Genomic DNA, 11566 nt, shown 5'->3' with positions numbered 1-11566 from the left:
CATAAACAACTTTGTCAGCCAACATCCTCTTTACTAATAGCCTGTGGAGTGGGCAGTTTCTCAGTCATCTGCTTGCACAGACTCTGAATTTCTTCAACAGCTGCTGATTTTACAGGAGGAAGAAGCTCTGTATTTGGAAAAACACGAGCCTCTCCTCTGATTTCCCAGGCTGCCTTTGGGCTTCTTCCAACTAATGCAGCTAAAGCAGGTTTGTCTATCAGCATGCCTAGTCCCCTGGCACAAATTTACTCCTTTTCAGATAGCAGAGGAACCACAGTACCTCTTCCACCCTCCCAGACAAGGATCAGCTGGAGGATCATACCTGGAATGTCAATGTTTAGAAAGTCAAGCTTTAAAGATATCCAGAAAAAAAAGCAGCAACCACCTCAAAATCTTGCTGTAGGGGGCTTGGGAAAGCAGGCCTAAAAACATATTTGAAATTCAATTGCAACTTATGTACAAAACTCAGGCACACTGTAAAAATTAAAGCTGCTCCAGTGACACTTTCAGCATAAGTCACAGTTTCCTGCCAGATTTTCTAAAAAAAAAAAAAAACCAAAAAAAAAAGGCTTTGGCATTTGAAACCGTTATTTGCAAAGAGTTTAATGCAGACTGATAAATGTGGAGGTGTTTTGGTGGTGTGTGCGATTAGTCCATTGAAACATAATAGACCAGACCACCAAAAAGCTTATTTCATTAACACTGTTTTTGAAATAATTTAAACTTTATTGCTAAGTTTTGGTGACTGATGACTTTATAGTTTTCTTTTGATTATAGCCAATTATTATTTTTGAGATTACTTGTGGAGTCAACATGTTGCATTTCAAATAAATCTGTGAGCATTGGTATCTATGAACTCTATTTTCAGTCTAGCTTTCTTCTGTTACTACATTAACTTGGTATTACTGTTGCTGTATGTAGATTTTTAGCCAACTAAAACACGACAGAAAAATCTAATTGAGAGATGCCTTTTTTCACAGGAGTAATGTCTTCAACAGCATAACACTACGGAGCCACCTCCATCTCAGTCACGGCTGTGCAGTGCTGAATCCTGACGGTGCTTGTCATCTGTTGCTGTAGCTGTTTGTATCCACAGCCAAAAATTCAGCATCCTTTTGGTCTAATTCTGCTGTGACAGAATAAGCTATTGCTCCATTTGTCCAGATGTGCTGTTTGGTGCCAGTATCATTGGTGAGTGACCGCAAATGTGTTCTTTTGATTTTCTTTGCTAGTCTTGCAAAGCACAATAACGTTGAACTAAATATCATAGAAAATCCACACAGGAGGAATGATGCAGTATAGCTGCCAGTTGTGTCCACAAGCCAACCTGTAGGAAAACAAGTCATGGGTTTTTAAACGCCCACCAAAATTCTCATCATTTACAAGTCCTGTGATCAACAGGAGTTTTATAAACTTCTGGAGTTATCAGATACAAATACAATCAAACAGTATGGGTTTACATCACCGTCACTATACTTTTACCTCCTGGGGCAGAGAGGGATTTGTCCTCAGCAGGCAGATAAGATTTTTATGGGCTTTTGTTTAGAGGTCAAACCCATGAGAAAAGGCACAGCAGTCATCACCACAATACTAAATAAACATCTTTCAATTGCATGGATTTAACTGGCAGTCATTATAGTCATTTAGACATGCTTAGAGAGCCCTGGGATTAAATATTGTGTGCATGAGATCCTCATACAGAAACATCTAGTGAGCTATGCCCTAGACTGATGACTTAATTCCATTTTGCCATATTTTTTTGCTATGGAAAATTAAATTAAAAGCTGCAGGAGCAGAGGTTAATTGGGAATTGATGTGAACAGCAGACAAAATATGCAAGACATATATATACACATGGCTGTTTGAAAAAAGATCTCTGTCCTTCCACAATATTCAAAGTTCTTTCTAAAGAATAATAGGAGTACAGCTCTCATCCTTACTTCACTGTGATGGAACCAATGGGGAAAATGATGGTTCGATATTACAGTGATGAGCCTGTGACCAAACAGTAGTAACAGCTGTCTCACCCACCTGTTCCAGGCAGTCTGGAGATGAAAAGATCAAGTCCTTCATACACAAAAAAAAAATCCTTGGAATGAAACTCTCTTTATATTACATTTTCAAAATAATGTAGTTTCACACTGAAATCTCTCGTTCCTTCTACTTACACAATTTCTCAACTACATGAAGCAGTGATGTAACAGCTCTTAGAAGCCCTGTTCCATACTGTTTTCTTTTTTAAATTTCAAGTCATTCTATATGTAGAAATCATCCCATCAAGACAGGGCTTAAGTGGGATTTAGAGTCTTCTGATGGTCTAGGTATGCTATTTCCCTGCCCAGGGGCTACCTCCACATGCAGTGTGCATTTGCTCTCCTTCCACATCACACTGATAGGTAAATCTGAAGTAGTGTTAAGATTATAGGAAAGTAATTTGTGAACTGACCTGCAACAGGCGGGCTCACTAGATATGGTATGGCATGCAGAAAACACACGACACCCAGTGCTGCTGATAAGGAAGAAGTTCCCACTACATCTGCCGTCACGACAGGGATCAGCGTTACATAGGCTCCATCGAAGTAGCCAAAGGTAAACGAGAAAGGCACAAGCAAGGGGAAGTTTTGGAGAACTGGCAGGAAAAGACAACAGAGGCCATCCATTCCCACAGCAAAGAGGTAGCAAAAGTGACGATGCTTCTTCAGACACCTGCAAATTTCAAAACAGAAAAAGATTATCACTGCACACAGCATCTCAGTTCGTATGACCTGGCATGCAGCACTTCAGTCTCTCTCTCTCTTTTACATAGCTCAAATTTACGTCCATTTTCTTACTCAGTCTTCAAGATGAAAAGCTCAACACTGATGAGCCCAGGTAGGGAAAGCTGCCCACCAGCAGCTGCAGAAACATCTGGTAAGCAGCAGCCCATGCTGCCTGTCGTGTTCTTTGGGCTGCCCCTAGTGAGGGGAGCCACTCTGCTGCCAAGATTTCGCAGCCCTCTGAATTTTCAATGTTCAAAGCAGTATTCCATCAGGCTTTACATCCCAGCTCAGCAAGGTGCTCCCAGTATTATGCAAAAAATATTACATTATAGCTCTCTTAGCTGTCATTCTTCACATCAGCCCTTAAACACTGGAGTTTGTGTGAGCTAAGTGAGATGGCAATTCCCTTTCTCCCTGCCCCGCAAAACCAATGATTGATTTTTCCCACAGATTGAATATGCACAAGGAATGTGTCCTTTAGAATCAAAATCCTTCTTAATTTAGCCAGTCTCTACTGATGTTACAGATGCTGCACACAGATGTTTGGAGTGAGCTGAATTAGCAAAGCATGGTGAGTTCTCATATAATGAAAAATGTGTAACAATTTTAGGTCATTTCTTCTGAGTATATGCCTGACAGTGTTAGGCCAGACCCCTGACCCTTTTCCATGAATTCTGTGCCTCCCCAGCAGCACAAAAGAGATGGAAAGCAGAGGAAGTAGAGTGAGATCCTCTAGGAAATAGGTACAGAGGATCACACTCAACGTACCTCAGGCAGGGGGTTACATTTCCACTGCCAAATGCAAGAGCTTTGCACAAACACATCATTTCTTCAGGAAAAAAAAAAAGAAATTAAATCAGCAGAATTGAACAAACTCAGAAGAGACAAAAACATTAAATAGTAAGCATTTCTGAAGGTTAGACTGTTTTTTGGTTTTTTCTTTTTTTTTTTTTTTTTGAAAAGTTACACATCCTACAGAAAAAGTCCATAATGTTAACTTTTATATGTATTACACCTCACTTGCATCCAGCCTCTCACCAGCTAACGCTTACACTTGCTTAGCCATAAGCTATTACCTTCTGTCTGTTAGCCATCCAAAGGTGATATTACCAATGATGTCTATGACACCAAGTATGGACATGAGGAAGGCAGCCTGGTGATGAGTCACTCCAACGCTCAAAGCATAAGGCACTAGGTAGACAAAAAGAGGGCTACAGCCATATGCCATAAATAAAACCGACACTGCCAGCACCATGAAGTCTGGCATCAGTAAAAAGTCATATTCCTTCCATGAACAGTAGCATAAACATTCATGAGACCATGCTTTGATTAAAGGTGAACAGATGGACATTCGCTTTAAGTCTCGTTTCTGTGCTTCAGGGACATAATCCTGTTCAAGAAACTCAGGAGCAGTTTTACGGTCCTCTTTAAGAGCAATAGGCCGCATCAAGGCACCACAGACACAGAGGTTTAAAACAAAACCTCCCAGGATGAGTAAAGCTCCACGCCAGGAAAACTGCTCGATTAAGAGCTGGACCACGGGGGCCAGGATGAAGGTACCGATTCCACTTCCTGACATGGCTATTCCATATGCCAGCGCTTTCTTTTTGTTGAAATATTTGCCCACCATTGCGATGGCTGGAGAATAACAGAGTGCAAACCCAAGTCCTAGAAGAGAAAGCACAGTGCAGATGGCTTAATACTGAGCATGACATATGGAATACATTAAATTAAACCACATAACCTACTTTCATTAGCACAAATGAATAGGAATTTTTCTGATTCTGTATCACACAGCTCAGTCACAGTGTGAAGAGAAACCAGGATGACTCCTTTCTTCCACTGTCAGGGTCACTGACTTGACAAACCTAACAGATCATCATTAATCCATGATAACAAGGCTCAGAAAGAAGTGATGGGGTTCACTTAACAAGAACAAGGACGATCAATAAGCATCAGAGAAATAGTGTGTCAGCTTCTCCTGGATGCAGGATGAGGTCTTGCCCCAGGGTCTGTGCAGATGCTGGCACTGGGCACACTGTCCTGATGAGGCACCACTTTGTGTTTCAGTCTGTTGCAACCCTGAATGTTAATTTTCAGGTCTCTGAAAAGCAGTACAGAGTCTGTCTCTGCTACTAATATTCTACAATAAACCTTTTTTGTCAGCTAAATAAACTCTACACAGCAGCTGGTTGGAGTCCTAACCATTAAATCCCTGCCTACAAGTAAAGAGGGGGGAAAAGCCTCAGAAAACAAAGCCATGTCCAATTTAGTAAACAAATAAGATCCATCTCTTGGACCGGGAAAAAGATTGTGGTCTCTGCTGCAGAACCAGAGAGCAGATTTTAATCATCAAATGCTTGCCCTAACACTAAAACATAGTTCTGAATCAGCTGCAGAAATGAGTTCCTGACTAGGTTTTTGGAGCATGTCCTGCATTGAGGGTAAAATGGTCCTCACTGCCTTTGGCAGAACTTGCCAATAGAGGAGACAATGACCCGGCGCCGAAACCAGCTTGCTACGTCCTCCTCAAAGGCTACACTGTGCCGGGCGGGCACTAAGCCTGCCAGGATGGGATAAGTGGATTAGAGGGACTCTGGGTGGCGGGTGCCCGCTTTGGCACCCCTCAGGAGGTGAGGGGAGGAGCAGGGCAGAGAGCTGGGGTTGGACCTGTGTGGACAGCAGAGTTGGAGGAGCAGCCCTGAGCTAGACATCATCACTCGAGAGCTGTGAAAATCATACTCTATTTGGCATACACACCATTTATTTTTTAGTGAGTTGGCAGGGGGAAATAGGTCCCAAAAAAAGCCAATACATGTCCTGTGAAAAGTGGAAATGCAAAGTTTGGGGCTGAAAACATTTTCATACCTCTTAGAAGAAACTCTACTACTTATTGCCACTCCCCCATCTCACCTCTGCTTCACTCCTCACAGTTTCAAGTCCTGCAGCTTTTATGGCTTTAGACCTTCGCCAGTTATGCTCCCACCTCCTCTCTGGGTGGGGGGACCACCTCTAGCTTTTACCAACAGTTCACCTCTCCATTAATCAGTCCCCACAGACTAGAAGCTCACTGCTTGTAGAATTGGCTCTTTACAACTCCATGTACAAAGTGCAACTGCTTTTCCACCTCAGTATTCACGGCGCTAAGGAAGCCTCAGTGGCATTAGCATGGCAAAGTCCCTCAAGTTACAAGGAGCCTTTTTATTTGTTATGAACACATTTGTCAAAGATTAACATTGTAATACAGGAGTGGCATGCACTACAATAAGGATTTTATTTTTTTTTTTAAACAAATAAGCTGTTGGCAGCATGTGAACTGCAGTAATTCCACCAACTTGTTACTAAACAGCAGGGAACCAAGTACAAGGGCTTATATTACCGTGGCTACCAGGTCAGCATTAACGAGGAAGGAATGTCAGTGTGACCATGGGCACATCTCAAGTTCCTCTGTGCACAGCAAACATAGGGAGATAGGACAGAGCAAAGATATTTGTTATCACCATACTTGAATGCAAATGGAGGAGCTGCTACAGCAACACTACCAACCAGCAATTTGTTTGCTTTTTAAATGGAATGGAATGCAGAAAAATAAGGTGCACAGGTGAGGTACCAGGTGTTCACCCAGTGGTCCTTTGCCCACTTGCTCTTTTGTTTTTATTTAATTTTTTTTTTTTTTTTAAATATGCAAATATTTTGGGGCAGTCTAGAAGTCCTACCGTAACAAACTCCTCCCAAATCACAGGCAAAAAAGGAAACATTTTGGGTATTACCTGCAACAGGAGTCCTTCCTCACCTCCCATAATTTCAGAACTTTATCCATAGTCCTCTCTCTAACAGAAGTTAAAGGGTTGCTTTTGCAGTGTGCTGCATCTGGGCTGTATGAGACTCACTGAGTGCTGAAGCCCTCACAAGGCCAGCCAAAGCCTCTCTTTTACAATGAAGGGAACAGGTCTGAGGATCTCTATTGACCAGTGCGGTGGCAATACAACATGGAGAAGAGATCACTCCTCTTGAAAGGAAGGACCATCATTTTTAACATTCCTGTGTTATTTTCCTGGCAGGAACAAAGGAGCTGAATGCCTCCTACCTGTAAAGACTCCTAATGATAAGTAGAGATGTTCCAGGCTGGTGGCAAACGAACCCAAAATTAGTCCAGTAGATGCAAGCAGGCCTCCTACCATTATACCAACTTGGCAGGATACATGATTACTGATTAAACTCCCAAGTGGGGCTTCAAAGAAACAAATAAAGCTGGTAGTTAATGGCAGGTCCTCACACACAGTTTGTTGCAACAGTCATCAAGGAAAAGCAGCAGTAGGCAAGCAGGAGAAAATGGTGATCACAGCTACACAGAGTGGTCTTCCAACGTCCCCTCTAGCACAATGGTGTGAGCACCAAAATACTTCTAAAAATCATTTTCCTGAAAGTCAGGATAAAACTGAAATTTACAGTAGCTTTCTCAGCAGCCATTTTAGTAGATCAAAGTCATTATGAGGGGCCACAGCGACAGCCCACACTGCTCATTGCTCCACGCTTACAACACTGAGGCCTTCCTCCACCTGGAATTTGCACTTCAACCCTCAGTAACTTCAGGCGTCCTTCCTCACTCCTCCCTGGCCTTGTGAGCTCTGCGTCAGACCCAAACAGGAGAGGTCTCACATCTTTTGGCCCATCTCCAGGGCTGCTACCCCTCTCCTGCACTTCTCCAACATTGATGGCTCCCAGATCACCCTCCCTCTACCATGGGGCATCATCACCAGCCCTCTTCCTCGCCGCTACCTGCAATGCCAGGGCAAGGCTATCCTTATTTCTCTTTTTTTCCCCAAGGTATAACCTGGCTGACACAGGAGAGTTCTTATGTCTCATTCTAGCTGTGTCCCTGTGGCTTCATAGCAGTTCTCATGGATTAACCCTTTTCCACAGGATTAGGACATGGATTTTCACCTAGCTGTACAGTTTTAAAGTAAACCCATGAGAAATTTGGTACAACTGCTGCATTGATGCATGTCATTTTTAGTAACACTGAATTTTCTTTTAAGGGAAAAGACTATTTGATGACCGTGACTTGATCTGAAGGTAAGATGTACATCCTGTGCTAAGTCTCAAATATGATTCCAATCAAAACGCAAAAGAAAAAAGTGCTCAGTTAGTAGCTCTCAAACACAACTTGTCCCACTAGACCTCAATAAAAGTACGTTTCTGAAAACTTAGCTCATTTGACAAAACAAAGTTCTGCTTCTTTTCTATAGTATGAAGACACTCCCTTCCTGCACAACTATGCTGCAGGAAGCAGCTTGGATATACCATACCCCAGAGAGCCCACAGTATCTATCTTTCCCAGCTGACTCCACCAACTTGTGAACATGCTAAAACCAGATGGAGCTGAAGAAAAAGCAGCCACATTAGTCTTAAAAGGGTAATACACACCACAGAGCATTGTAGCACAGTCAACAATGGAGTGGATCCAAGCCGTTCTGGCATAATCCTGCCCAAAGTATGCCTGGAACTCCACAAAAAAAATGGAGATGCACCTAGGAAAGAAAACATGAACACCAATCTGTTGAACGTGGGATATTTGCGTCACAGAAAACACCGGTCTTGCTCTTCAGGTGTAAAGAGTACCTACTTGAAGGTCCTCTCCAGCTCCCAGGAAAATCAAATCTGTGGTTTGCCTAAATCCCAACGAAATGGAGAAATTTTTAAACAGTTTCTAAGGGATATTGGAAACGAAGGGCTATCTTAATGAGGGACAAGACATGAAATGATGTGTGCAAGTTGAATAATTCCAACAGTACTCTATGTAAGGCACCTAGGCTAGGGTGATTCAACCAGAGGAGAATAGTTGCTTTGCACTGGCAACAACTGAATCACAAACTGGTGTCCAACTGTTATCCCAACAGTGGATTTAGACAATTCGGCTGATGTAGAACTTAATTCAGCCAGATAATTACTCCAGAGAGATTATGAACATTATAATACCACATGTTTCTCACTGTAGTATCTGCTGCTAGATTTTTATAACTCGTATTATTTTTAAATGAAATGAAACTGAAGTTGTAATTATCACCAGCTATTTATAGCCCACATCCTCATGTTGCTTCCCTGGTACGCAAAGCCCCAGCTCCTCAGTTCTTCACTGACCTGGTTGCTCACTAATGGTGGCATTCACATCTGCACAAGCTGGCAGGGCAGGGCCAGCGTAGCACCTATAGAGCCACCACCACCTATAGCTATGTGTTCATGGATGCACAAGTGCAAAGCAAGTGAAAAAACAACAACTCATGAACAGAGAATCAAAACACAGCAGGAGCCCATGGACCTTCCAACAGTTTATTAAAACGCTTCTAGGAGAGGCTACTTTGCTCTGGTTAACAAGTGTTACTGTTCTACCTCTCTCTGCAGGGGAACGGATTAAAAAGCTGCATAGTTTCATTCTGGTTTCTGGATCAGCAAGAGGTCCCTTTTCCCCCTCTCTTTTTTTTTCCTCCTGCAAATCAACAAACAACCACTTTCTTCAGCTTTTTTCTTGCACATACTTCATTCTTGTATGTACTCCAGATGTATGCCAGCCATTGGATGATTTCTTGGATGTTAGGCATTTCACACGTGAAAAAGGAATTAAATCCACTAGGAAATCTCTACTGTTATTGCGGAATTGGTACATTTGCATACATAAACTAACACTGTGTCAACATTTCCATGCCCCTTTTATGCTGTTGACACCAAGAACCTAGACTTTAGATCCCTAAACCTAGCAGCTTTATTTTAAAGGAAATGTAAAATTTAGGTAGGAATCACTGTATTTACATTATACTGACTGTCCAACAAGACACTGTCTCAGTGTTCCTCACTTACTAGTGTGCCCATCTCTCTGCTTAATATAGCTTAAATGTCCATGTTCACACACACCAGGCTCCTCTGTCTCCAGCTGACATCAAAGTCACCCAACAGCAGCTGTGGAAGCCATCTCACCCCAGATGTATACATTATGTTTATGCAAGGCAGCAGTCTATTCCTGTTCTTTCTATTTTTGAGAAGTATTTTTGAGAAAATATGTTCTGCATATTTTGGATACCAGAAGGGTATAGAGAGGGGCCTCCTCTCTAGGGCACGGACCTTCTCAAGCAGGATAGCACCCGAAATGCTTGCAGCAGGAGAAGCGGGTATTTACAGATTTCTCAGATAGACACAGGAGCCAAGCAAATCCACTGGGACTAGCAAAAATGAGCATGGCTGTGGGGTCAGAGGGACACAGCACACCCGAAGAGACCCTACATGATTCCTCCCTCCCCGACCAAACCACACAGCCTGAAATAATGCTGCCTGCCCGAGGCTTTGATTCTGAAAAAAAAATCAAAGAGAGGGTGTTGAGAGATAGAGCAGCTGTCAGAAGAGGCGAGACTAAAACCAGACAGCTCATAATCCCTCAGCCGTCCCCACAGCCTTAGGGATTTCCGGAAGCCTTTAAAACTGTAGCAAGAGAGAGGTTTGTAGCTAGCCAGAATAACCACTGCAGCTGTGGGACACCAGGGGACATCACAAATCCTCTTCCTAAGGGGGTAAAAAAAGGGGTAAGGCCGCAACCGGGTCAGAAGGACAAGCAGCAGCTCCTTTACCTCGTCACGGCCCTGGTACAGATAGTGACAAGGAAGCAGCCAGCAACGATCATCCACCCCCAGCCTCCGTCGGGAGGGCCGGCGTGCCGGGCCGAGGCCATGGCGCAGGCTGGGGCGATTCCTCCCTCCTTCCCACCTCAGTGGCAGGGGCCGACTCCGGCTGGCTCGGCGAGTGCCGGCTGGGGCTGCCTGGCACATGGGTTACTGGCCATCTGAAGGGAGAGAGAGAGAAAAAACAAGCAGAGAGGGAATCAGGGTATATCACATGCACTGTAACCTGCACAGCTGGGCTAGGACATACTGCTTTGGCTTTACTGCATAAAAGCGAGGGTTTTCTTTCAAATGCAGTTTATGAAAATTTGTTGGAAGCAAGAATGCCATCAGAGTTTGGCCCTGTGTCTGGTATCATTTATTTCAGGGTAATTTGCCCAGCAGTTACATCCTAGCACGATACCCTTTTCCCCCACAAATGTCACAGCACATACATCTAAGTCACATACTTTACTGGTGCCAGTCACTGCAGGCCATTTACCTTCAGTGGGCTCTCCCCACTCACACCAGTCCCGGGCCTGAATTGTATTTTCAATTGCAGTCTCCACTCAAAGCAGCTATTCTTCCTTGTACACAATTTAGTGCAAAATTTTCATTTGTGGGAATACAGTTTTCACCTTTGTATGAAAAGGGAATACTTGCTGCAAAATCAGAGCACATCTGATTGCAGTGACATGAAATGGTGGAGTTCAAGATCCTTAGAGCACTGAGGAGGGTGCACAGCAAGCTCACTGCCCTGGACTTCAGGAGAGCAGACTTTGGCCTCTTCAGGGATCTGCTTGGTAGAGTACCATGGAATAAAGCCCTGGAGGGAAGAGGCCCAAGAAAGCTGGTTAATATTCAAGGATCTCCTCCTCCAAGCTCAGGAGTGATGTATCCCAACAAAGAGGGAGTCAGGCAAAAATGCCAGGAGGCCTGCATGGATGAACAAGGAGCTCCTGGACAAACTCACATTCAAAAAGGAAGCCTACAGAGGGTGGAAGCAAGGACAGGTAGCCTGGGAGGAATACAAAGAAATTGTCTAAGCAGCCAGGGATCAGCTTAGGAAAGCTAAAGCCCTGATAGAATTAAATCTGGCCAGTGATGTCAAGGGCAACAAGAAAAGCTCTATAGGTATGTCACTGATAAAAGCAAGGCTAG

At 43.5% G+C, this 11566-nt stretch overlaps 1 protein-coding gene across 3 annotated transcripts in view; it reads right to left on the bottom strand.

The window, feature by feature from the left end:
* Positions 1–751: 751 nt before the first annotated feature.
* Positions 752–11566, bottom strand: part of SLC16A12 (solute carrier family 16 member 12) — a 35866-nt gene continuing 25051 nt past the window's right edge. For 2 of the 3 annotated variants that reach the window (XM_082310613.1, XM_082310614.1), the window contains 6 exons: positions 10376–10587; positions 8187–8290; positions 6847–6990; positions 3836–4427; positions 2447–2706; positions 752–1327 (listed from right to left, as the gene is read on the bottom strand). In XM_082310613.1, coding sequence (XP_082166739.1) covers positions 1065–1327; positions 2447–2706; positions 3836–4427; positions 6847–6990; positions 8187–8290; positions 10376–10476 — 1464 coding nt within the window. In that variant the 5' untranslated portion in view covers positions 10477–10587 and the 3' untranslated portion in view covers positions 752–1064. Of the gene's footprint in view, positions 1328–2446; positions 2707–3835; positions 4428–6846; positions 6991–8186; positions 8291–10375; positions 10588–10907; positions 11115–11566 lie in introns of those variants that run through there. The other variant, XM_082310615.1, reaches the window with a different exon arrangement.

Source organism: Platalea leucorodia (genome assembly GCF_965183815.1).
Source record: "Platalea leucorodia genome assembly, chromosome: 4".
In the NCBI taxonomy this organism is placed as follows: Eukaryota; Metazoa; Chordata; class Aves; order Pelecaniformes; family Threskiornithidae; genus Platalea; species Platalea leucorodia.
Note: the sequence above shows the minus strand (reverse complement) of the source record. Positions and strands in the feature narration are given on the sequence as shown.